The sequence below is a fragment of the Lonchura striata genome, chromosome 3, assembly GCF_046129695.1.
Source record: "Lonchura striata isolate bLonStr1 chromosome 3, bLonStr1.mat, whole genome shotgun sequence".
Lineage (NCBI taxonomy): Eukaryota > Metazoa > Chordata > Aves > Passeriformes > Estrildidae > Lonchura > Lonchura striata.
This window is the reverse complement of record NC_134605.1, coordinates 53,611,903-53,639,687: the sequence shown is the minus strand read 5'-3', so window position 1 is coordinate 53,639,687 and position 27,785 is coordinate 53,611,903. Positions and strand designations below refer to the sequence as shown.

At 38.3% G+C, this 27,785-nt stretch overlaps 1 protein-coding gene across 1 annotated transcript; it reads left to right on the top strand.

Moving 5' to 3' along the window:
- Positions 1–163: 163 nt before the first annotated feature.
- Positions 164–27,785, top strand: SYTL3 (synaptotagmin like 3). The gene is made up of 14 exons (XM_021540407.3): positions 164–377; positions 4,129–4,193; positions 6,693–6,744; positions 8,107–8,179; positions 9,098–9,170; positions 12,466–12,590; positions 16,040–16,183; positions 18,903–19,081; positions 21,187–21,289; positions 23,512–23,679; positions 23,863–23,962; positions 25,193–25,301; positions 26,182–26,387; positions 27,594–27,785. Exons 1-14 carry the CDS (start codon positions 166–168, stop codon positions 27,722–27,724), a joined length of 1,740 nt encoding a protein of 579 aa, XP_021396082.3. The 5' UTR covers positions 164–165; the 3' UTR covers positions 27,725–27,785.

The following is a 27,785-nucleotide window of genomic DNA, read 5'->3' as shown; positions in this document are numbered from 1 at the left end:
GCTGTGTGTGCACCTTTTCAACAGTGCTCAACAGAGGTCACACTGGAGGGCATATCTCCCACTAGAAATGGTTTGCATAGCCAGGGTATTATTAACTTGTGCTTTGCAAGAGGATTTTGTCGTCTGTAATTTTTTATTTCCCTTTTCACCTGTGGAATTAGGAAAATGAAACTGCAGCTGCAGCAACTTCGGTGGAAGGGGGCAAAAAATGCACGGTGTGAGTACCAGGAGAGATCTTGTGCTCGCTGTCAGAAGTCGCTGGGGCTGCTGGTGAACAGAGGCGCCGTGTGCAATGGATGCAGTCATCGGGTGTGCTCGGAATGCCGTGTCTGCCTGAACCCCTGCCTTTGGAAATGCACCATTTGTTATGCTCATGGGTAAGGAATTTTGCCTTGGTGTAAAGCCACTGGTGTCATGACAATGTTGGCTGAGGTCCTGGTAGTGATGGAATGGATGGAATTTTCATGTTATTATTCACATAGCTGATATTTCCCTTCCTGTGTTCAGCAAAATGGATCCTCAGGACCGGCCAGAGGTACTGTGAGTATGACAAAGATGATCATAGCAAAGCACAGGAACAGTTGTGGGTTTCTGAGCCATAGAGAGAGCTCCTGAGTAGGGATTCAGTATTGAACCAGTGCATCCTCACAACCTGCTGAAGGTGCTGTCCTTTGGTGTAGTATAGCAAATTTCTTGACAATTTCCTCATCATTATTATCTGCCTCTTACCACTGGAGTGGGAAATCTGATTGACAAATAATTTGAAGTCATGCTTTATAAAATTTTAAAGGGCAAAGCCAATCAATAACATTACTAGGATTTGTTGAAGTATGGTCAGGCATACAAATTTTTTTACTTTGAATTGATTTTGATTTTTTTTCTTTTACTACGTCATATATTGATTCCTGCATCCTGAAATAGAAAAATTTCTTTTACTGTACTGGTACATTTTTTTAATATCACAATATTACTTCATAGTCCATTCAATTCATTGCAATCTTTCTAAGCAAAATGGTTTAGATATATTTCCTCATTAGATAAAAAATAATATGTAGGTGAAGAATGATAGTTTGGAAAATTATTCAGAAGCTCTGCCGGATGATAAATATCCCTGTAGAAATGATGAGGATTTGGATGAAAATTTACGCCAACACAAGATGAATCCACCACTCCTTCTGCAGGTGCCAAAAGGAGATTAAAACAGAGGGAAATATAAGGCAAAGTATTGGTCTCAAGTCAAAAAAATTTGTACTAGTTTTGGAAGAGAGTTGTAAACTATTGCTAACAAGATATTATCTGAATCTTCAGTTTATTTAGCAACTAATATGCAAAATAGCTAGTTCAACTATATACTTAATACAAAATAGTTACTAGATTTTCGTGTGTTTTGGTATGTTTTGCTATGTTTCAAACTATATGCACTAAACTGAAAATTAAAAAGTTAACTTTCCATATCCTTGTCTAGATAACTCTCCCCACTTCCTCTTGTTTTAAATTAGTTTCCAGTTATTTGGTGGCCACTGTGGAAATCCCCTGTAGAGAGTTCTTGTTTGTTAAGCTGCTTTGTGTAGTGCTGCATACCCTTAATTTTTTAATTATCTTTTCCAGGTATTTAATGGTAAAACCAAGAAAATGTTATTTAGATTAATTAAAAAACCTTTTTACTTTTCCTTCAGGAAATTACCTTTTTTTTTTTTTTTTTTTTTATCTTGCTAATACAGATGGATATGCCAGCTGGCATTGAATTTCTCCTTATAGTGAAGAGAGAGTAAATTTGGTCTTTAGTCATGATGTAAAATCAATTAAATTCAGTCAGACTTCTTCCATTGCCTTTAGTGAACTTTACATCAAAGCTTCAAATCTCAAGAAGGGGTAGGGAGTGCAGCAATGTGGTAAATGGTACTCAGCCCCTTTTGTTTTTCCTGGTAAGGGGAAAGTAGGATGGCTAAGAAAGGTACGAGCTGATTTCCAAGTCCCACGTAACTGTAACTTTGGATCTTGTTTATCACTAGAGTAATTTTTCCTGACCCAAACAGCAGCAGTAGCGCTATGGAGGTTCTCCCCTAGACAATGGGGTCATGTTTGTAAGGAATGTGCTTCAACACCTCAGTGAAAGAGCATGCAGGGTAGGCAAATTTTGTATTTCTTACAAAATAAGAAATTTTGAAAACCTTGTGAACTGAAAAAGTTTGTATCTTTCACCTGGAAGAGACATCTTTTATGTGAATGGAGCTGGTATAGCATGTTGGGTCTTTTTTAAAGGAATCCTATATTCTAGGAGTCTAGAAAGATGTTTGTTTTGGAGGAATTTGGTTTATTTTACCTGACAAAAGGTCTTTATTAGCATTGTTTTCATACTTTTGGTCATATCTTAACTCAATACACTCTTTATCAAAAAAAAAAAGAAAAATATATTTTCAGCTCTATTTTCATTCTCTGTGTGATCGAATTATCTTAGAATAGTTTGGGTTGGAAAGAACTTTAAAGTTCATCTAGGTTCCACCCACCCTGCCATGAGCAGGGCACTTTTCGCTAGACCAGTTTGCTCAGAGTCCCATCCAGCCTGCCTTGAACACCTCCAAGGAAGGCATATACAGAACTTCTGTGAGTAGATTCAATTATCACATGGATCTGTGCAGAACTGGAGATTAAACTCTGGAACCAGGGGGTGGTGGGAATAGTATAAAGAGAGGCCTGGCATTGAATGAAAATCAAGGCACTACCAATGCAAAGCCATTGAAGACAGAGATTTCAGACATTTATTAGTTAATAGATCTCGATCCAAAATGTGTACGTATCCTGTCTCAATTACTTAAACCTAATTTTCAGACTCGTCTGTGCTTAGTTATACCCAAGAATCTGTGCTTAGGTATGAAAATAAATGGTACAGTCTACATGGGTGCTGGGTTTTTTTAATAGTCTGCATTGCTACTTATGGAGATATCATTCAAATGCCTAAAAGGCTTTAAGATCAAGTGACAGAACCAAAAGCATCCTACCTATAGTTTGTTTTGACACAGAATAAGGTGAGGTGTGAAATGGCAGACCCAGTGGTTCTGTTGCTTTGCCCATTTAGGGGTATCACTTTGGCTCTTGTATTTAGAGATCTTGCATTCTTTAGAAGCTAAGCCCTACATGAATTTACTGTTTACATGCTGTTGCCAGTGTCAAGCATTTTTGGCAGAGGGAGTGGTAGTAGATTAATTTTGTAAGAGGAAAATCAACAACTGGGTAGAGAAAAAGTTTAGTAGTGCCTGTATTGAGGAAATTTTCCCAGTGAGACTTCATCTCATAGTAAGCATCACAAAATTGACAAGGGAGATATTATATATGACCTAAAAATTAGTAAGACATTTAGATGAGAATTTGGAACCTGAAGGATACAGAGAATCCTAGCCTCAATAATTTTTTTTGTCTCTTTAATAATGGGTGAGTTTAAATTGCAGGCTTCAGGAAGAGTAAGATTAGCTGAAAATCTGATCATGACAGAGCTATTTAATCTGATATAATCTTGTACTTGCTAATCATTACTTTTCTGTTCCTGTGGTCCTGGTGCCTTTGTAAGACATCAGTGTAACTAATGGTAGTTTCCAGAAAATGGAGAGGTGGGCCATGAAGCCCCTGTGCTGCCAGGGCTGTGGAGCTCAGTGCTTCCTGGTAGCCATCCCAAGTTCTGCTTGGAACCATGTCCTCTACCATGGACATTCCTCACTTCTCAGACAAGGCTGTAGCTGTAAGCAGGCAGCTCCCCACTCAGCACAAGTGCTGGGGCTGCTTTGCAAGTTGGTTGTGCAGACTGGAGTTTGCCCAGAACTCTCCTGCCTTCAAAGAAATGGCCAGAGCAGCGTGCATCACTTTCCATGGCCAGTCCTACGCTGTAAAAAGGAAAACAAGCTATCAAACAAACACACCCCTTCTCCACAACCAAAACAAATATCCCCAAAGGATTCCTCCCCTCCATGTGTTTTTCAGATGCACAGCAAAACCAGTCAGTAGATTGAATAGTCATGAAATCTTAGTTTTACAGTAGGATTAATAAAGGATGTTGGATTGTTACATGGTAACCAAACATTTGAATAAATGCACTTGCAAACATTTTGATTCAAATCTCTTTTGATTGTTTTCCAGAGATGTGAAAGTGAAGGCTGGTGAATGGTTCTTTGAGGAACGAGCAAAGAAATATCCAGGTGAAGGTAATCACTGAACAGATCATAAACTGCTATGTAATCTGTAGTTCTCATCTAACTGAAACACTGAATGTAGTCTGACACTGTATCCAATGTTTCTTCCCTGCAGTCCATCTGTCTGTGCAGTAAATAAAACATGAACGCAATTTAGCAGAGTGCATTTAAAAGTATAACCTATTTTGTGGGAGTAATAAAAATAAGAATATTGCTGGCCATGTAAATTTGAATTAATGAGCATGTAAGTCTTCTAAAAAAATACAATGATGTGAAATTAATATAGAAATGTTATATGTACAGGAAGAAAATTATCTGGCATTCATAATTTGTCAAAGTTTAAACTTCAGTTTTTTTCACTGAGGCAGTTGTAGAATTTAAAGAATGGAATAAAACCCCCGATGTATAGCTATAAATCAGCAGAGACAGAAACACTGTTTCATTACCTTCAGCCAGCTGGCTGTGCCACTGTCTTGTGCTGGGTCTTTTCATTGCCATTACAAGTACAAAACTCTAAATTAAAGAGTATGTGGATGGATTGCTCTATGGGGAATGTGTTTTGCCAGCAAAGGAGCTGTTAGTGTTTGTTTTCACCTACTATAACTAGCAAGGTGGAGAAGATTTGTTTCCTTTTTCCCTTGAAGTTCCGCTTCAGATAGGCATCTACTTAATTTTGTGCCTGACTGTTGTTAAATGATACAGTTTCACTTCAGTATCTGCATCTATGTTTAAGAGTAGTTGGTAAAAAGGAAAGGACTAAGCCTTAAATCTCTGTTGGGAAACTTGAATAGGAAGAATTTTATAAAAGGGGGAAGCATAATCAGGCAAATTTTGCATAGTAGATGTTTGTGAAAGGCAGCATATTAAGAAACTAAAGTTCCTGTTAAAACAATTTTGGAAGATTTCACTAAAGTCCATTCTAGCTAACACAATTTCTAATTTTAAAGTGTTAGTTCACTGATCTTTTTAAAGCACAGTTTCATCCAATAACCATTATAATAATAATTTCCCCTCATGCTTTTCAACAAGCATGAAACTGGCAGTTTTATCAGTCTCTCTATTAGTGGAAAATGTTGTTCTTGGATATTGAATCTCATAGTGCAAGTTACCGACTGCCCCTTTTTCCAGCAAAATAAATCAGTTCTCACTTTGAATTATGAAGGCTTTGTGGGTTCTTGAAGCATTTTGCTCAGTTAGTCTAGTGGTAATGCTGATGAAGTCACAAAAATCTAAGGATATACAGAAGAAAAACTGGCAGGTAGAAATATGTTTTGTTTAGATCCTTTGACTAGACCAACTGATATATTTAAAGGAATTTAAAAAGTGACAAATTTTAAAACACAGCAGCCTTTATGCAATCTTCAATCCTGGAGGGACAGTGCCCTCTTTTGGTTTGAAAATATAACTGAAGTAATCACTAGGAACATAAGTTGAACTGAAAACAAAAATATTTTACAGTGAAGTTTTCTCATGTTGCATAGTAAAAAAATTATAGTTATGCTTTTTATCAATTTTTTGTATCTTCTCCATAAAGAATGAGATTCATATTTTCATTACAGTGGTAGATTACCTGTCAATTTAAAAATCAAAGATAGCAAATATTATTTTAACAATAAGAGAAGATTCTGGAGTTCTGATTAAAAATTCTAACATCCATGAGCTGATTGTTTCTACCACTGCTAAGGTCTATTACTTTCATATAAGTAATCTTATAATTAATGACATCTTCAGCAACACATAGATTACATGCTGCTTACTGTATCAGGAATTACTAGCAATTAAAGTCACTCCAAATAATTTCAGTCCACCTTTTGTTATATTTATGATCTCTCAGGAACAAACAACAGTTTTAGGAGTCTTCATTGTTCATGCCTGATGGAGCTCTTGCTCCTTGGTGTCGTCACATCATGTGGCTGCTCAGCTGGGAATGTGCCATGGTTGCCGTTTCCCTGCAGGGATGCTCTTAGCAAAGGCTCTCACTTATGTTTGTGAGCTAGTCAAGCATTTTCATCACTGCTCAGGTCTCTAGTAGGAAGAGTGAAACAAATTTTTATGAGGGCAAGAGTTGACCATGTACCTGCCCTTGTAGATGTTTTCAAGCTTCCCTTAGTGTTTGAATTTTGTGGCTGAAGTGTGCTTTAGTGCACTGGGCCCATGCACTGCCTGCCGCCTGGACCCTGGGAGGCTGACAGCACCTAGCAACATGTAGGAATGAGCATGTTGGGATCTCTGTGTGATTGTCCTTGGCTTTTGTGAAGAGTTCATCTGAATGTGTCACCTGCAACGGGGGAGGGTAAAATCATGGAATGGTTTGAGATGTGGGAGAAACTTGTATGTTGCTTGGCATGTGTGCTGATACATTAGTTGGGAATTCATTCCTGATTTACATGTGCATGAGCTTCTGTAAACACAGGCCACTTCCTGAAAGGCACTGATTTTAAAAAGTGTTATACAGGCATAAGTAACTGGTGTTGTTACTAAATTATCTCTGTTTATTTCCCTCTTTCATAGGCAGACATGAAACAGTTGGTGCAAAGCTATTGGAATCTTACCAGAAACTGAGGTAAGACTCAAAAAAGGACAAACAGTCCTGGGACACTGAGAATTTGTATGGGTGATATATTTTATGTTATAAACCAACTAGTAGTTTGTATTCCTTTATTATGAAAAAGAATCAATACTTTTGGAGTTCAAATTATAAAAGCATAGAAAAATTTTCACTTTTAGCTGTCAGCAATCCACAGACTAGGTCTCACATACAGCAGAGAGTAAGTACCATAATAGTGGAGTAATAGTATCTTACTTGAAATGAAGGGACATGTTTTATCTTTGTTTTCTCATAACTATTTATACAATTATCTGTTAAATTTGCAAAATACTTTTAAATGATTGTAAATGAAAGTTATTTACTAGGTGTCATAACAGCATCATTATTTGTTCAATGGGAGCTATTGCTGACATGATAGTTTGACAATAAGTAGTAGACAAGAAGTTGGACACTTCCACTTACCAAACTTTAAAAAAAATTAAAAATCTAGTTTACAGTGAATAAATACTTTGGCCAGAGGCCAAAACATGGCCATACTTAAGTTATTACCAATGATATATAATGAAGTAACAGTCTGCTTATTATGTTATTAAAGGAGGCCTCTGCCTTAAAATAAACCAAACCAGAAAACCACAACACCAAACAGCAACTACTACCAAAATCCAAACCAACAAAAAACCAAAAAAAAAAAAAAAAAAAACACACACAAAAAAACCCCACAAAAAAACAAACAAACAAAAAACATTCAGCTGGATAAGATCCTGACCAGGACTCACTTTTACCTGGATATGGTAAAACTAAAAAAGAATCAAGAAGGAATTTCACCAGCTACCTTAGGATCTGTGATTGTGCTGTGATAACAGAGTGAGTCAGATTTATTATTTTTGTCACAGACCAGGACTATTTACCACAGATGGAATGGCAGGAATTTTTAAAGGGTCTTTAACAACTCTGAATCCAGGCAAGGAATGATCCTTTTAGTATTGTAAATAAAGATGACTGGTTTTGAAAACATCTCTTAACAAGACATGGGGTGCATTTGACAGGAATTGTGTTTTAGAATTCAGGACGGACTATAATACTGCCAGCCATATAGAAAACTAGGGAGCCTATCCTAAATTAGGTCTTCCTGATAGTTCTAATTTAATAATTTTACCTGGAGCACCCCAAGATTGAGAAGATAGAAAGATAGTCCTAATTCCTAAGAACAGGCAATAAACCTGTGCTGCACCCCTTACAGACACAGGATGTTGACCCAGACCTTTATAGAGTTCAGGAAACATAGATAATGAAAATACTGTGCATGGACGTGGTTTATTTATTCATCTATTGCCATCATATATTAATTGTTGCACTGTTTATCTCTTGCATTTCTAGTAAAATTTCTGTTGTACCTCCAACTCCACCTCCTTTCACAGAATCAGCAGCAGGAGCCAATGTGATGGGAAATGTATGTATCTGCAAAGTGTACATATAAGTGCACCCCTTAGGGTGTCATTCATATGAAAAGGTCAGCCACAGGCATGTGGTAAATAACTGCTGTAATATACATGTAATATACTCTGCAATATACATGCAGCCTTTTGCAACCTTGTCATTATTTTTATGCTGCGTGGGTACTGGGAGAGAAAGTTTAGAAGCTATAAGGGTTGTCTTCAATTAGTTTTCAGTTTTTGAGGGAAGTGCTTAACCACTCTACCTGACATTAGAATGTTGCATCTGGTTTTGGGTGCCTCATCACAGGAAGACTGAACTGAGATCTGAGGTCTACTCAAACCTGAAGGATCCCGTGTTCCTGTGACATTCAGTAGTCATGTGTAACTTTCATTACTGAATGAGAAATAGTGAGTTTGATGGCTGCCTTTGCATTGCAGTTTCTAGTGAACAGAAGAGTAGAACATGGCTTGAAACTCACAGAAATTGCACTAAATTACTATTTCATTTTAAAGTTTGGACTAGATCTTCAGACCCTGGTTTTGAAGGCCATTGCAGTCTTGTAAACATTCTTATGTACTTACCTGGAGTTTGATGAAAACTCTTTGTTCTTTAATATATAAAATTACTAAATACCTTGCCACAAATCAGTGATGTGATTAGCTGTATTTATGAACATAGTATGTGATCTTTCTGTGAGGAGTTCCACTTATATGTGAAAGACCATGGAACTGAAAAGATTACTTTCCATCTTTGTCCATTAGTGTGATAGTTTCCAACTGTGTCAATGTATGTCCTCAGATGTATTTGTCTAGAGAAGTGAGCAAAGGGCTTCAGCTTTACCCTCTGATTGTTATGTGGTCTGTAGATATGCAATCATGGAAACTTTAAAATTACAAATATTTTATGTTTTCTTTGCATCTCCCATTTGCAGGAACTTGGAGAGTCTAAAAGGTTTAATAAATCTGTGGAAAACTTGTTTTTGTCTCTCACAACACATATAAAAAGTAAGTAGCTTTCACCGTCTTGTCATTCCAGGATAACATTGTCAAGTGTTTCAATTTTTTGGCCACAGTGTTGGCCAAGAAGTTGTTATAAAAAATGGCTATAAAATAATGGCCTTTAAAGAATAACTAATGCCAAGGCTGTGCCGGCCTGAAAAATAATACAGAAAATATAATTCTCCTTCAGTATTCTGCCAGTTGTTAAATAAACTGATTATATCAATCCATAACATCTTTCTTGTAAAGATGTGAAAATACTATAATTTTTCTTTTCATTTACCAAGTGTTCAGATGCAATATATTTAATTCATGTTAGAGTAATCAGTTTCTGATCTTCATGTTATCTGGCTGAACCCAAACTGACCTGTTCAAGAGTCTTTCATTCACTGGCAATATTCATGAGGACTTCCTTCCTCTTTCTCATTCTAGTTGTGTGGAATTCTTCAGTGCACATTTCTAAGTGCTGTCCAGTCCTAGAAATTCCTGTTCCCTTCTGATGCTTTTGATTCCTTCCATTTTCTTACACTACCTGCTGTTCCTAGGGATGCAGACTCTGCGTGCACCTCTAAGGCTAACTACAATGAGGATAGTCAGCCTTTGTGGAAAACAAATTAAAGGTATCAATGACCAGAGGAAAACAATTCTAAGCCTTAAGAAAATAACAGGGGCTTGCAAATTTGCATGGATTGGAACAAACTGTAATATTTTCTTACTAGCTTCAATTTACACAACCCCACATGTGAGATTAGACCTGGACAAATCTGGCTTCAGTGCCTTTCCCCCTAACTCTTGTTTTAGCTTTTGTTTGGTCTTTCCTTTAGCTTCTTCCACCCATCTTAAAGACCCATTCTCCTTGAACTATGCCAATTTAATATTGTGTCTGTGAGAACACATATTAAAGCTATGTAGAGACGTGGTGACCTGTTCCTAAACAGAAGCATACAGTGGTGTAAGACATTGGAAACAGTAATAGTGGCAGCACAGAACTGGATGCAAAGTAACTTATTCAGCTTTCTGTTAGTTGGAAGCCTGGCCATATCCCAGAGTTACTGGTAAAAGCTGTCAGGACTGCAGCAAATTAATTTATTATTTCCCTGCAACAAAAGGAAGGTCCTACTCCACTCACATCTTTCTTTTCTCTATTTCAAGCTTTGTGCTGCTACAATTAATATCTGGAATGCTCTGGAAACTGGCTTAGCTATTTTAAAGGGCAGAACATTAACCTAGACAAAATACATAGGTGCTTTTCTGCTGTTTTAGTAAATTAAATGGGATCAAAGTGAGATACATCTTGGAACATGTACATGTGATCAGGAGCCATATCAGGGATGCAAAAGAGCAGAGCAGGTGTTGCAGAGGGAGATGGAAGCAAGTTAGTTCGGTTCAGCTACAGGTGAAATCCTGTAGAGCATTCAGGTGCTCTTGTCCTCAGTTACTGTGGAGCAGTTTAATTTGGGAGAAAATAACAAGCTGTTGCAATCATTGAAGTCAGTAATTAAAAAATATAGGAAATCTTGCAGAGAGAAAGACTTGGGTTTCTTGACTAGAAAAAACAGCTTTTTCAGACAATATGGCTTCTCAATGAAACCTGGTACTGTGCTGATAAATGTTTTTGATCACGAGTATCTAAAGTTAGTACTCTGTATCTTATCTAGATAAGTGTCCTGGTTTGCAGAGGTATTTAATACACCCAGCTCTTGTGTACTGCAGTAAATAAACCTGGAGAAGCTCGTTCTGCCTCTGACTCTCTCACTGGAGTCAGTGTGTGTGCGTGTCTGAGAACAGCAGGAACGAGGGATCAGCATGTGCAGCACAAAGCTGCCTTTGTACAGTCTGCTCCTTTATGCTGCTACCTCCTGTTCCAGTGTGGCTTGGCAGCAAGAGGTGGTTATAATCCAATGGTGGCCCTTTGGTGAATGTAAAATGAATTACTGGTTGTAGTTTTACTTGCAGTGAAAAATTGCCCTTGGCACTACAGAGAGTGTCAGTCTTAATGATATTTGGTTAGAGAAGCCAAAAGAGGAATAGATATGAAAATGAACATTTGTGTTTTCTCACACAATAACCTGTTCTGTGACCTATTCCTTGTAAGAGAGTGTGAAGCGAGGCTGGTGTTTCTACCTCTACTGCTGGTCAAGGCACTCAGATTGTATCTATTCCATTAGAACTCTCAATTCCAGTCTCTTTTATGATCTCTGATTTCATTGTGTATGCTAAAAACCTGATTTCATTTACAGAGATGGCTTAATTGAGCCTGCCTTTGAATGGGTCACATGGTGCCTTAATGGTGTACACAGAGTACAGTAAACATCTGAGGACTGATTGCTGCTAAGAACAAAACTAACCCAGAGTGTCTTTAAAAATCACACTTGAGTGCCATTGTTTTTGAATACCATAATGTTGCATTGTCTGCTGTCTGAGGTTCCTCCACAGAGGTTCATGTTGTGAGAGAAATGTTTATTTCTTCTGTATGAATTAAACATATGATAACTATTTCATGTGCTACTTATAAATTTTTAATTCTTCATGAGAGTCTATCTGGGATTGACAACAAAGTATCTGCAGTTAAGCCTGCTCATATTCAACTTCAGAAATCATGGATATGTGCTTCCCTTTAAGCAAAATTCTGAGTGTACACTAAGGAATAAGAATGAAAAGTGGGGCATCCGATGTTCAATCATCTTGTAGATTTATTTGCTGATAAACTAAATGTTACTGAAGTGCTAATTCAACAAGGTGCTTAAGTATGGACATAAGCTTATCCATATGAGTAATGTTATTGAAATCAATGAGGGCTATTCAGGTTCTTAAAAATTATATGTGGTTTGGGACCAGAGTATGTAATATCCCTCCTTTCACCCATATTTTGGGATACATTTCTAAATATTTTCCAATATGATCTTTCTGCTTTTCATTGCCATGTTGCTTTATGGTGTTATGATTTTGCCTTTATCTTGAACCAAACCAAACCGCTTAAAAAATCAAACTATACATAGGGACTGTGGTAGCTGATTCTGAGAGGAAACTATATTTTATGGCTTGCAGCAGCTATAATGATAGGCATCAAGGAGTATAATTTCCAGTTAAAACAGCATGAAAGATTTAAGCAGGCAAAATATAATTATATACAATGTAACAACCACTTGTCTTCCCAGCTGTTTCTTACTGTTTCATACTCTTAGGAGATCAATGCTAAAGGTGCAGGTTGACAATTTGAAAGCTACAGAATTAGCCTATAAATCTATAGGATTGCTTGCAAAGTTTGTTATAGTGACTTATCTCTTTATTTTATCTTCAGAAATATCAAAGTCCCAGAATGATATGGCTGACAGATGTGCCCTAACCACAGATTATGGGAAGAATGTGGAAAGAAGAAAGCAAAGAAGGAGCCAGTCTGACACTGCAATCAACATTACAAGCAGGGTATTCATGTTATTATTCACAGTCTCTTAACTGCAAGAGCTGTATCAGAGTGAAATACATTTGTGAGAGCAATCATGTGCACATTGGAGTTTTTCTTTTATTTTATGAACAGGTCATAGCTGATCTCCACTGACTGTGGTCAGAACTCTGATTTTTCCCAAGCTTTTTGACAGATTTTGCACAATTGATGTCAGCCCAGGGTTGAAGTGATAGACTGAGATTTTTACAAAATGAGGGGAAGGATGTTGAGGATGGGACATTTTGCTCTCAGGTGCTCACAGATTCTCTTGAGGTTGAATTTGTACCTGCTCTATGTGGTTGTTGGGCTGCAGGGAGGTGCTCTGTGTTGTCTTCTTCTTGCCCCTTTTGCTGCTGAACAGGACAAGCTATGACCATCCTGATGTTTTCTGAGCATTTTTTAACTTGGCAGGGAGAAAACATGGCTGTTAGTTGCTATGCAACCTCCCTTTTCCTTTTGCTTTGGTTACAGTCTCTAGCTCTGTGTTTTCTTGAGAGGTTTGAGAAAAATCCAGTCATCTGTTTTCCTATAAATTGTGCAGGGCTGAAGATGATCTCACATTTCTGCTTTAGAGTTACACTGAAGATTTTGTTTTGTACACTTTGAGCTCTCAAGTGACTGAACTTTGTCCATACTCAGTTTTCCACATTGTGGTTACTTACTGAATTGCCTTGTTAGTCTGAATGAGGTCAGTGTGGTTTGCTAAGTGCCTGGATTAGATGCTGAGAAAAGCCCTTGCTTTGGGCCAGGTCTTGTGGCACACATTGCTCACAGCTCCCTTGTGCACTTTTTCGTTTTCCTCAGGAGTGTTAGGTGCTGATAAATGGAAGAGACAGGATGTAAAATTGCATGGACTGGGTAGTTTGAATAGGCCCAACATCTGAGAACTCTGTGAAATTAGTTCTGGTATTTTTGTATGCAATTAAATTATCAATAGAATTGGCAACAATTATTGGTTGCCTGAGTGCTGCTTTCATTGTGGCAAGCCACACTTTGGTATTAGCTTTATTCCACAGGCAGAGCACTGCCCTTCTAATGCATTGAAAAACATCACAGTTGGAGGCAATGTGAATTCAGACTATGCTTCACTGCACGCTGATCACAAACAATCTGCCACATTTAAAAGATGGATATGGATTCTTTGGCTTAAGAAATGAATTAGTAGGAGAATCCAGATTACTTCTGTAGGTTTTTAATTGCCCATTTAAAAATTCAGGACTTATGTCCAAACTTTGCATTGCAGATTTTGAAAAATAGATGTGTTTCTGTGCCAGAGCACCATTTTTCTGAGTCATTTGAACCAGTTGGACTATATTTAAGCTAAAATTTTAGCTTAGTGAGGAGTAATGTTGATTTTTTAAAAATTGTGAGTGTCCTTAAACTTTATTTTCCTTCAGAAAGGGTAGATGTAAACAGCTAGAACTAGAACTATGCCGTAAGTTATGGGACAGAACCTGTTTTAGATTACACTTGCCAAACAATTAATTATATTTATAAGAAGATATCATGTTGAAATCTTACGTGTTATGATTTCCAACCCAGAAAGAACTTTTGTTTTCAGAGCATGAATCCAAACAGTGGCTTTTCCCCCTAGAAACTGTATTTTTCTCAAAGGAATGACTGAAGTAGTAACTGTAACCACAAATTTGAATGTGAAGTGTTTAAGACGAGGGCTTAAGCCTCAAGGACACTATCTGTTTCTTAAGTGAGTTTTCTAAATTTGTGATGCATGCAGAGCTTGGTTCCTTTGGATTAAAGTTGAAAGAGATTATACTTAAACTCAGTATTAGTGAAAAAACTAAGTCCAATGGCAAGAAATACTAGCCAGTGTAAAATCTGGATTTTGAGTGTCTCTCATCTTTAGAATCCCTAAGATTCCTAAGGGAAGTGCAGTTATCCCTGCCTCACTGGAGGAACAAGCAGGCATGTGCCACATTTGGGAGCAGTTTGTGGTGCATTGGTAGCTGTGGGATACCTCTCCTGTGGCAACAGGAGCAGACATTAGAGCTGGGCTGGGCTTGTGAGACCTGCTGCTGAGTTTAGCACTGGTAGCTGTGTTACCTTGTCAGTCTCTTACGTTCTGTACTGCACAATAGCAGAGTCATTCTGATCCAAGTAGAAGCTAAAATTCAGTGTGTAGTAGCTTGTTTTGGTTAGCAAGTGAAATTGTTGTATTTCAGGTTTTGTAAAGCTGAAGATAGTTTCTCTGCTAGGAAATACTATTTTGAGTTTATTTGGGTTTTTTTTTTAGACTATATTCTGAATGCATTTTCTGTCTGTTTCCCTCTCACAAGGTGACTTAATTCTTGCATCTATTCTTAAGGCAGGGCACTTAATAGACATCACAATTTCTGTGTGTTATAATAACAGCAGACTGATTAAGATTTTGCACAACCTGTTTTTTTCAGAAGTTATCTCACTGTATTATCTCACCTCTTGTCCTCATTCTCTAGTGCTGTCTGCTGCTGTGCAGGAGGGATTCTTTCATGTTTCCTGTTTCCTTTGTGGAAATAAGTCCTAATCCTTGCTATTGATTCAGTCACGCTATATTCTTGTTAGTCTTTCAGGTAATCTGTTACACAGCTTTTTAAAATAAGTTATTTTCTTAGATCCTAACTATGTAAAATTTCTTACCTTGCTTTTTTCCTATCCATTGAGGTGTCAACATACTTTCCATAGATTGTATTATACCCAGGAAGTGGTATGCCACAAACACCAATATTTTGAGCATATTTTCAGCCCTATGTGTTTGTCTTTCGGCACTTCATTCTGTTAGCTGTTGATCTTGGTAACAGAGGTGGCTGAAGAGAAATCTCAAGGAGTTTTGATTTATATATATATATATATCAGAAATTATTGGAGTTTTCATGGGAAAATTGGAAAGATGAATGGACTTAGTCAAAGGAAGAACACCTTGGAAATTTGAACTTTTTCTATAAACAAAGGGAAGGGAACTTGTCAGTCTTATTTCTATTTTCAAATCTCTTTCAACTTATGTTAATTCTTGCATAGGTGAATATGGACATGTGTCATGCGTATTGCAAAATGCAGTTTTTAATTTCCTGAGGCAAGATGATATTTTCTTCCAAAATTACTGTTTTGTTAAGGCCTAATAAGGACTTCTATTAGTATATTGCTACTTTTGGTGTGTTATTAGTAGACTGCTGTTAGTAATTGCTGTTATTGTGACCCTTAGATTAGCTGGTGGTATGTTGATTTAAAAAAATTATTAATATGAGTGTACTACTAACTGGGTTGAGAGAGTTATAAATCAACATTTAAGTTGCTACATTATCTTTGAAGGTGTGCCACCTGCATGACCTTAATCAGAGTCAGTTGTAGGTATTTTCTGAGTTTTCTTCTGGTAACTTTTTGAATCAGGGCATTTTTCTTAAATGGGAAAAAAAAATACTTTCTGAATTTCTTACAGATAAAAAGTACACCCAGTCTGCAACACCTCATCGCTGGGGCCCAAAATGACAGTGAAACTCAGAGCAAAAGTCATTGCAAGGAGGAAGAAGGCATAACAACCAGTCCCACAAGTGATGCAGTTTTCTGTGATAGCAGAAAATATGTAAGTTAAAGGTGAAACACAACAGAAGAGGTGTTTAAAGGGAACAGATATAAAAGCTTGTGCAGAATATTGGTGTATTTTGGATTATATTACAAAATGGAGGAAGAATTGTGCTTGAATTTGTATCTGATGAAAGACTGATGCCTTTGGCACAGTCCTCACAGTAACACTGTGAACCTTCTGAAGCATAAGGCAAATTAATAATGGATAATTGATGGGTATATCATCCACTGATCATGAATAATTGATAGAACAACTTCTTCTGAATTTTGCAAATGCAGCTAACATCCTTCCCATTTGATTATTAGGATCAGGATTATGAATGTGGTACTTTCTCACCTAGTATCTGGCTTTTTCTCTTCAAGCTTCATTTATCAGAAGGGTTTTGTGAGTCTGCAAGAACTGTGGTATTGGAAATGTCAGTGGAAATTCAAATGTCAGAGTGCCAGTGTATGAAGAGGAAGCTAACAGTGATGGAAGCCAGGGGAGCAGTTCATAGGCTTAGGGGATGACATTGAATCATCCTCTGTTGGATAGCATTTTGAATAGTGCAAATGAGAGAGAAGGCAGCTGGCTATAAATGAATTCAGCACAGTGCTTTAAAGTCTCTGTGATTAACTGTGGAAGCTAATTTCTATCTATTAGTGATGAGGTTAAGCAAGGTGAAATATCCAAAGAATTCATGACTGATCTTGTAAAGAAGGGAACTAAAATGACTTAGGGAATCAAAATTAAACCAGGCTGCTCACTTGACAGAGAAGCAAAAATACACACAGTGACCTAGGTGCTCTCTTGTAGTTCATTGCATTGGGGAGTCTGAGGTGTTAAGCTGACAAATAGAAAACAGTTTTGTGTTACATTTGTGATTCCAATGACAACCATTTGAGCTGGGCTACAGAAAACTCAGTCTTGAAATGGAAATATTTTCTACTGTCTTATAAAGGTGGAGGTCAAAATCCATTAAACTTCTCTTTATGTGTAATTGTTGGATGTTGAAGGCCAGTTCATAAAAAATGTATCTTCCAGAATATCAGATGGCTCATCAGAAGTACAATACGTTAAGTCATTGCTAAATCCCTGCTCACTGAACCTAAAGTGGTGACTTCCACATAGAATGTATGGGATGCCTGATCAGGTGGGAGACATATGTAGTGATAGTCAGTCCAAACATCATTAATCATAGCACCTATCCAGCCTTCCTAAATAAATAGGGTGTTCTGTGGAATACACATGAGGAGCTTTCACAGAATTTTGTTTTGGGATATATGGGCTTAGGACAAAACTCCTGTTTGCATTCCATTGCCATAATGGATTTTGGTGGAAAATAAACATTTTCTGGTCTGGTGAATAAAAATATGTTAGTGAATGAAAGTGCAGAGCTGAACAAAGCTGCAAGTTTGATTGATTAAACTGATACATTTCTTGTGAAGGGAGCAAGATTATTTGCAACAAGCAACAGGTCAAAACAGTCCTTACCATTCTTTTGACTTCCTCAGTAAGCGCTCTGACCCTTCTTTTGACATGTGAGTGTGCTGCTGAGAGCTGAAAAGAGAGAGTAGATGGACTTTTTAATCTAATAAATCCCTTGGTGTGAAATGAATATTTGGCATGTTGTACAAAGGAAGAAAAGCATCTCCACAGAAGAGAGATATGATCTTGCAAACACTGCTTCGCACTCGTAGTTGCTGGGTTGTGCAATGCAGAACTCCTTGGTCAACCAGTCCTGTGTGGGTTGGTGTTTATTTTCGGGGGGAGGAGCGATCTAAAACAGATATCTTGGCAATCTAGGGCAGTGTTGCTGAGAGACTGATCATAACAGTGGTGCCTTCGTGACAAATGCTGTGTAAAAGGTTTCTAGGACTCACCTTAAAGAATATCATTATAAATGAATAGAAATCAAACTGTTCTGAGTTGATAATTTGTTACAGTGAAGGCAAAATAGCACCCTAGATTTAGGTGTCTGGGCTGGGCCACACAAAGGATTGGTCTCTTCCTGCTTTGCAGTGTCCTGCCTTCTCTTGATGCTAGACACAACTGCTCTTTATATATGTGGATGGACTTATATAAAGCATCCAAACCTCTGCCCCAAAGGTGGAAGTAAATGAAGAGAGAGCAAAGTGGCTGAGGTCAGCTAGGGAACATCTTTATGCACCTACATACAACAGCTTAAAGTATTCATGTTTTAATCTCTCCTAAATGGTTTGCAATACAGAGTACATAACTTTTATATGCAATTGGGACGTCTTGTAAAGTATTTACTGAATGTACAGGCCACTTTGGTATTTCCACTAATACATGGTAAAACCAAATGTCTTGGTAGTGTACCCTACTCTGAGCTATGTATTAAAAGCAGTCTAATTCAACGGGTTTTTTAAATGCTTTTAGATTTCAGAGGGTTTTTTAAACTCCCTTTAAGACAGCCCATTTTTCTCATGGGAAGCAATATAGCAGTATCCTATGAAAACAGTTTCTAGATCCAGAAGTTACTTAAAGCATTTTCTCATCCTCGAAAGTTTACTAAAAAGAAGAGGGCGCAAAGCAGTTGTGATTTTCAGGGATATTATGGAAGCAATGGATTATTTTATACAGATTACCCTAAATTTCATTATTTGCAATAGCTTTACAGTGATATCTGTAAAGATACTGACTACTGAGAGAAATAAATGTTTTGTCCTATTTGATTTGAAGCCGCTTTAACCAGACATTTGTCTTTTCTTAGGGGAGCTTATATAGTCTTAGCAGCACTTGCACTGAGTCTGGCAATTTTGGCAAGGCTAACATCACAGGAGAAATAGAGTTTGCCTTAAAGTACAACTTCAGAGCTTGCATCTTGGAAATCTGCATCAAGGGATGCAAGAACCTGGCTTATGGAGAGGAGAAGAAGAAAAAATGTAACCCGTAAGTATTTGTGTAGAGAAGAAGAAACATAAGGAAAATATTGTGGTTTTTCCAATACTTATCTGTTTTCTGAGTGAAATGCCATACTGGCACCTTCAGAACATCCAACATGCGCACCAACCCTTTGCACAGATACAGATACACCCTGCAAAACAAATAGGCTTCATGCCAATTCTTATTATATTATGACCATTTTCTGCTAGGAATTCAGTTTCCCTGCTTGTGAGCAGGCAGTTGGGTATGTGTGCTGCTGGTTGAGTACCTTTGGGCCTCAGGAATAGCTGTTCAATTTTTAATTTTTAAGTTGTGGCTGAAACATGAGATGTCCTGTTTCTAAGTCATCTACTGACCCATTGTGGATCACTGGGTGGTTGCTATAGTACTTGGGTGCTTCCATCTTCTATGATAAAAGTAAACATTGCAGCTGCTACAACATATTTTAAAATCTAAAGCTGTTTAATAATTATGCACTGTTTTAAGAGGAAGAAGTTGATATTTCTGTGCATAAAATTGCCATAGAAAATTTTGGTTGGATTATTAAGCCTTGGTGATTTCTCTGTTTATCACTAAAGAGTCCTCTCTGACCATGCAGGAACCACTGACACAAAATCACCAGGTAGAATCCCTGACTATCTGTTCTTGCCCCTGCTGTCTTGCCATGTTTCAGCATTTGAGTGCCCACATCAGAATCGTGGACTTGCATCACCTTCGCCTAGAAGGACGATGGATTTTGTGCAGATCTTCCAGAGAATATTCATAAAGACAAGCTTGGTGATGAACAGTGCTTTGCTGGAAGAGCAGCCTGTGGGGAGCACTTCAGAAGTGGGTCAAGGTTCTCTAAGTCCCCTGGTACTTAAGCCAGGCAAACAGTTGCAGGAAGCCTGAAAGGCAATGTGGGAAGTGCTGTGTAGTAAACATTATCTTCTCCCTGGGTATATATTTATATACTTCTGTTACTTTCCAAGCCAGATGAAAAAGTACAGCACACTTATTTGACATGCTTGCTGAAAAGTAGGCTTTTAAGTGATGTTTAAAACCAGATTAATTATTTAGCCTATTTGCTGTTTTGAAGTCTGGCTGGCTATGTTTTAATTAAAATTATCTGTGCTCATAGAGCAAGAGGAGATAGATCTTCTAGTACCTGTGTATTTTAAAAACTAGGTTTACCTATGGATCAATTTGGAAAAAATAGGGAATATGTGCAAGTTCTGCATTTATGATATGAGATACAGCTGATTTTATTTACCCAGTAAGTTAATCAAGAGATTATTTTAAAATTCATTTAAATCATATCTGAAATATGTTTAAGTACAGTTTAAAAATGCTTTGTATTATGCAAACAGCTGCTCCTTTCCCTGACAAGCTGGCAGCACTCTCTATTCCTGAAATTCTTTGGTTTTGAAGCCATAACACAAATACAGCCCACTGAACTGATATTAAGGGAAATATTTAAGTATTAGTGTTCACTTGACCTACACTTGAGAAACTTTGGGTATGAATCATTGGTGCTTGATATTGGTTCAACTCAGCTTCCAGAAATTTTTTTGGCTAGTTTTTCTTGAATCAGTGTTAGGTCAATCTCCCATTTTCGTTCAGTGGCTGTCAGAATAATTAGCATTTGTAAGACCTGTGAGTTATTCTGTATTACCTGATGTTGTGAAGATGAGATTTTCTTCATGAATGTTAGGAGACAAGTAGCAGTGATTCTAAAGTTGATTTGGTTTATATTTTTTTTCTTTGAGCACATAATATGCTGTTTGTTTTTGTCATAAAACTATCACTACAACTGACAAGGTGGCTTCTTTAGGAGGCTGATTTATCAGAGGCCAAGATTATGACAACAGGATTCCTATTCAGGTCTTAATCCCTTCTCAAGTACAATGGAATTGAAACACATTAGCTGAATGGTACACGAGGATCCTTTTAGTCTACCTACTTTTGTTGAGAAAGTATATAAATAATATTTTGCCATTTTATTGCTTGGGAACTTACAAAGTCAATAAAGTTGTTTAAGGATTAAGAAAAATATCCTCTCATCTTGTTGTTTTTTTCATTTGATCCGCCCTGCTCCTTTTGATCACTTTCCATGTCTCTTTATCTCCAAGGTATGTGAAGGTTTATTTACTTCCTGATAAATCTCCTTGGAGTAAGAGGAAGACAGCTGTCAAAAAGGGCACAGTGGATCCAGAGTTTGATGAGACATTGAAGGTATGGTTTGCAATCCCATGCTGCTAAGTGTACATTTCCATGGTACAATCCTGCAAGTTCTGAACTGACCTGATGGGGTAAATTTAGGAGTCACTGAAAACAATAATTTTAAAAATCATGGTTTTTCAGTCTAAATAATAGTCTAGAAAGAGAGAGTTGCTTTTGGAGTTGCAACAGTAAATTGCAAACCATTAGAGAAGTCTGCCTTTGTCCAATAAAGTACTTTTAGTGAATACCAGTATTGATCTGACTTACCATGTGGCAAAAGCAAAGTGTCTTCCATAGATGCTTTTTCTTGTACATTCAGAAACTGGGTGTACTGGAGAACAGCTGTAATTTTACACAAATATCCCTTTCAAGTGATATGCCTTTGGTCAATGCCACTAGAAGTGTCTACAGTTAACTGTGTGCCAGCTGAAATACACCATCTCTAAAACAGTGTCTCCTTCCTTTTCCCTCTGCAGCTGATGCCAGGCTGTTTCTTTGTACTAATTTCAAACATTAATAATCCCAGCAGAGAAGAGTAGTTATGATTTCAACGTAATGCCTTTCAGTATTGCTTCTTGCATCCTTGTAAGAATTGTACATAGGAAACTGGTTCACAGACACTTCATGAAATGTGAAGCTGAGTACTGTCAGCTGGGAGAGCCTGCCTTAGTTTGGTTGTTCCCAACTTTCCCAGCTCCTCTTCTGTACTCAGATCACTGCAAACTATTTTTTGTGTGTGTGTTTTGGCAAACTGCAGTAGGACATAAGATTATGAGTTCTTCAGTAATATATTGTCTTGGAAGAGATATGACACAGAGTTAGTGAAGAGGCAAACTTGTGTTGCTTCTTGAACTACACAAAAGTTTGTTACCCCCAATTCTTGGTGTGTATGAACATCAAGGATCAATGCTGAGTGAAACAAGCAAAATATTTGTAAAGACAATAGTTAAAGTTTGATAATAACACAAAAGGATTTTTGTCATATATGTGATTCTTATACAGCCCAAAGCCTGTCTGTAGGGTTTAAATTGGCAGAAAAGATGGCCAGAAGTTGAAATCACTGGTCCTAATTTTATAGTCCTTTTTCAATGCTAGTCATACAGAAGTGATTGAGGAGAGTGAGAGCCATGCCTGAGCTGGCTGCATAAACTCTAAAGGTATTTACTTGGAAATATTTTTAAATAGTTTTATTATTAGTTTATCCAGAGTAGCAAAAATGGTCAAAAGTGCATAGCACTCTTGCAGGTGAGCTCCATCATGACACTGAGATACAGCTGGGTGGGATTCAGCTGCAGGTTAAGGCACCTGCATTTGGAGGTAGCTGCAAGTGTGAGGGCTGTGTAAGTGCTCTTGGGAGTCACTGGAGCTCAGGGTGACTCAGGGTGATGAGCCACAGAGCCCACACCCAGCTTGTGATTCAGCAGCCTAAATATGGGTACTGATTCCCTTGCCTGTGCCATTGCCTTCAGCTTTCCATGCAGGTCACCTGTGGGCTGGGTTTGCCAGTCTCAGGGGCTGTGTTAGATACCCAGCAATGTCTCAGAGGGCTCTAACTATGTTTGGAGCGTGGATCAAGGCTTTAATTAGTCATCAGCTGAATTACTTCCTTGCCCCTGATGACTGCATTAAGTAGATATCCACTGACCAGAATGGGACTTTAAGAACCATCATTAGGTGTCTTCTTCTTGAACTGGCTTCCAGAGCAGCCTCATTCTGCTGGGAGTGTAAACAGAAAAAAAAAAAAAAATTATGTATATAAACAAAACATACAAAAAAACCTCCAAAAAACAACAACAAAAAACCACCCAAACAAACCCAAAATCCACAACCTCCAAGACCCCCCCCCCACACACACACAAAAAAACCAACCAAAAAACAAAAATCCCAAAAAACAAAACCAACAAAAACCAAAAACAAACCCCAAACCCCCAGCAAATAATGGTCAAGAGTTATTTAAAGTTCTGAATTTATAATCAAAACCTTTAGCAAGGCAAGTCAAGTTATTCCTGGAATGTTTTTTCCCATTTGAATGAGCATTATTCAGCATGTGTAATATATATGTAGTTGTTTGTTTTTTTTTTTTTTCGAATTGCAAAGCACAGTCAGACAACATGGTTCTGTCTGCATCCAGGGGCCTTCAGTCATGCTGTGGCTGGGCTTCCTGGGAGCAGGTCATGAGTGTGGGCCTGCATTCATCCTGTGCATTGCTCTGTAAATGCTGTTTATCTTTCTAGTACAAGATTGAACACTCCCAGCTGAGAAGTCGGCAACTTCAGATCTCTGTGTGGCATGCAGGAGCTCTCAAATACAGGGTGTTTTTGGGAGAAGTGGTGATTCCCCTGGCAGCATGGAATTTTGAAGAGGACTCAATGCAGTTTGACTGGTACCCACTCAAACCCAAGGTTATTCTATGTTTTTGTGCTTAATTGTACCTTAAGAGCAAGATGCAGTGAAGAAAGATCACCCCTATGAGATCACTGAGGGAAAGATGCTGGCAATCTAGCCTATTAGCAAGATGGTTGGAAACACAAATAAGCTGTGAGAATGATTGCAGTAATGTCCCTTCTGTATGTCCCTTTCTTCAGCTTGAAAAGCCTGAAGATGATCTTATCCAGTACAGTGCTGAGCTCCTGGTGTCTACAAGGCTGTCGGTACCAGCCCAGTATCAGAACCTCCAGTTTGAAGGTATAAAATGTTTTGGCATCCATGAGTGCTTAACAGTTGTTCTCAATGATCTAAGAGGTACTTTCCAACATAAATGATGCTATGACTCTGTGAATTCCTTAGCTAGAAAAGAATTGAGATCAATGAAGGACTGTGAAGATCAATGAAGGCAAAGTGTCCATGTAATATTCCTGTATGGATTTTTTTAACAGCTACAGAAAATGGTGCTTTGTGGTGTTTTATGTCTTAGATTATTTAAAATCAAAACATTTTCAAGCTTTGTATATTTGTTCTTTATAATGCCATGAAAGTTGTACATTATAATGGCAGCAGTATGTTGCATCCAGCTGTTTTCCAAACTTGTGCCTGTCATGATGTTACCAGTAGAAGTTACTCTGGAGTTGAAACAGCAGTTCTGCTGTCCAAGGCAAAGACTGCCAATCTGGGGAAAACTTGGAAGGGGAAGTATCTGCAAGGATACCAGACTAGCACCTTTGGCTTCCTCCAGTGGTCTCTTCTTAGGGAGATTGTTTCACATGGAAGGTGTTAAGTTCAAAGTGTATAGTCAGGATTCAGTTCCTAGTAATGAAAACTTGTAAGGTACACTAAGTATTGCTGTAGTATGTCAGAACAAGCACCTGCTGCCGGAGTGAAATAAACACTTTGGGAGGGAGGGATAGGAAAACCTCCTTTTCCTTACCTAGACCATAGTGAGCTCTAGTAGTGCTCTCTGTGTCAGGACCACAGCAGCAGGTAGAGACGAATGGGAAGCTCTAATTAACTGTTTTGGTTTTTCTGTTTCTTTTCCTTTTCAAAATGACCTCAAAATTATCAATTTTGTATCTTCTGGTTTTCCTCCCTGTGCATGCCTGTGTTTTGGGTCTCTGTTCTGTGCCTTGAGCTGTGAGCAGAGCAGTATCACACCATGGGTTTGGCTCTCTCTATTGCTTCTGACTGTTCCAGAGAAATGCTTCTGTGTGCACTGTCCTGTATTTGCTTCTCACAAACACAACAGAAAGCTTTGTCTTTGGAACAGGGATCACAAAGCAGCCTGCTACTCACTGCTTGGTTTGCTTTGTGTGTGAATCATTCACTGTACAAACATTCAAATCTTTGAAATGTTCCTAGTCCAGCCTTATGACTCCTTATCTCAGTAGTGCCACTTAGGCATTCCCCTGCTTACTTTTAGCAGCATCTTAAGCTACGAGCTGAACTAACTGGGCATTTCATGTGATAATGCTCCTTTTTCAGGAAACAAAGACCAAGGAGTTCTTAACTGCCAGCTTCAGGTTATGTTATTTGGGGCCAAGAACTTGCCCATGCTGAGATCTGCTGGAATGCTGAACTCCTTTGTTAAAGGGTATGTCTGAGACCTAACACTTAAAATAGATGCAAATGTACATATTAACATGTTTTCAGCAAATGTACATATTAACATGTTTTCAGCAGGAGACTGGCAGGGGAAAGTGGCATTGCCCACATTCTTTATCAGACTTCCTAGAAATGGTGACACTTGGGTGTCTGCAGAACAGCAGCAGTTTGCAGGGTAGTGATGAGTCCCACATACCCTATTGGTCCTGAATTCTAGATTTTAATTATGTCATTAGATGTAGAGTTCACTAGTTTAAGTGTGTGTTCTTAGATATTAGTGGAGGAAAAAAAGGTGCAAATAAAGAGGCTGTTGTCACAGTTTCAGCTGTGCCTGTGCAGAATTAAGTGTTGGTCTGGATACATTGAAAACTTTTATCCTCTTCCTTGACATTTTGAAAGAGAAGGAGATGAACTTTTATTCAGTCTCTTGAGTGGCTTGCATGTGGGTTTGTTTTACTTCCTTGCTGTCAGATGCCACTGGAAGTAGGGTAAACTTAGATCTCGTAAAGCCATTTCACCTGTTGTGGCACCCACCTCTGGTGAAATGGGTAGGCATTTCATCTGAAATTTAGATTTGAGGCACTATTGGGTAGCAGCATGTGGAGCAGACTCCTTCAGCAGTCAGTGACAGCTACAAGAGCCTATTTGCACCTGGACTAAAGGCTGGCAGGAAAAGGTGTGGGGCCCAAAATAAACACAAGAGCACCATGTTCTACCTTGCACTAAGGCAGAACTTTTTTTCTATTTAAGGCAAATCAATGGACTCCAGTTAAGCCCTCTAATGTCCATATGGTTATTGAAATGTTCTGTTTTGTGGTTGAGAAATCGGTAACCTTGCTGAACTCTTTTTTTTGGGGGTGGGGGGGAAGTTGTCTAATCCTTCCAGACCAAGCAGAGGTAAAGCAAAAGTCTCCTGTTTTGAAGAAAGAAGGCTGTCCACAGTGGAAACACTTGTTTATCTTTGATGGTGTAACCCCAGCTCAGCTACAGCAATCATGTCTACACCTGACTGTCTGGCACAAGTCAACTTTCAGCTCAAGTGATCAGTTCCTAGGAGGAGCCAAGCTTGGTGCAAGTAAGTTCTATCACTGAAAGTTGAATGTAATTTAGGGAAAAGTGCATTTAGTTTACATCCCAGGCAATAATAAATTATATTGTGCTATTTATTACATGCTTTCACATGCCTATACATGCGGTCCCAGCCTCTGTCCTAAGCCAACATTCAGTTTTGGGCTCTGATCATGCAAGAACTGATACAGGTGCTTCTGTACAGGTCTGTGGGGAAGATCAAGGTTGTCAGTGCAAATTTTCAGAAAAGCTCTTTGTTAGCATGGTAATTTTTATGGGTCAGAGCTATGCTAAGACAAGCACAGAAACTGTGTGGTTATAACTCACATAGAGCTCTATATATTTTTAAAGACTTATTCCTTTAGTTGTTTTCTATGAATTGGATTATTTTAAATAACTTCTCATCAAAAGGAAACAGGAGAACTAGCAATCTCATAGACTCCAACCTTGCTTATGTCTGTGCTCATTACTTTATATCTGCATATCAATCCAATCAATGAAATACTGGAGGTGAAACTTGCTCTGAAGGGGCTGTTGGACATTTGAAATTTTGGGCTCTGTTCTAACATAAGAATGAGCTTTCTTTCTCAGGGCTGAGCAATGTCTGAGAAACCCTCTGCTCACTAAATGGGCCCTGTTCCACTGGTAGTCGAGCAGGGAAGCATCGAACCTTCAAGGCTGCTCAAAAGTCTCCCACCCTTGTTCTCCTAGTGAGATAAGTGCCCTGGGTTTCAGTATTTTGGTCGAATTTTGTTTTGGTATCATCATGCAGTTTACAGGAGTATTATCACTAGTGGTAACTCAAGTCATGCAGGCTTCCTCTTGAAGTTGTTTTTTTTATCCTAGCCAGTATTTGCCTTTCTGCTAGAGCAGGGACTATCTGCCTGTAAGTGATCCAAGTCCTAAACATGGAATGAATTGAAGCAGGAGGCTTAGTGCCATTCTGCTATTATGAGCATGCACACTTGCTCTCCTGCTTTTAGTCATACAGCCAAAATCCTTTTCTTTGCTGCAGGTTGTACTCTTCAGAAAGTGCTCCCAGTTTAACAGGATGTAAATAATAGTTCAAAAGTATAAATACCATTTATTGAAATTAGTGCCTCAGGAGCTACAGAGCAGCTGAAATTACTGTAGACATGGTGAAAGGGTTGGCCAGAAGTTGGGTAAGGCCAAGTGAAAAGTAACTCTGATCTTTCCTTTTGCTTTCTTGCAGAGGAATTCTTTGGCCCTATGGACCTTGCTTCTCAGGGAGTGCTCCAATGGCAGGAAGTGCTTCGCAACCCAAACACATGGATGGACTTCACACTTGTACTGCATTCAAATAAGGAAAACTTTAAATCATGAGAGATAGCAACAACCTTTCCTTTCCCATGTCTGATGTCTTAAACAGAAGTGGTACATATGC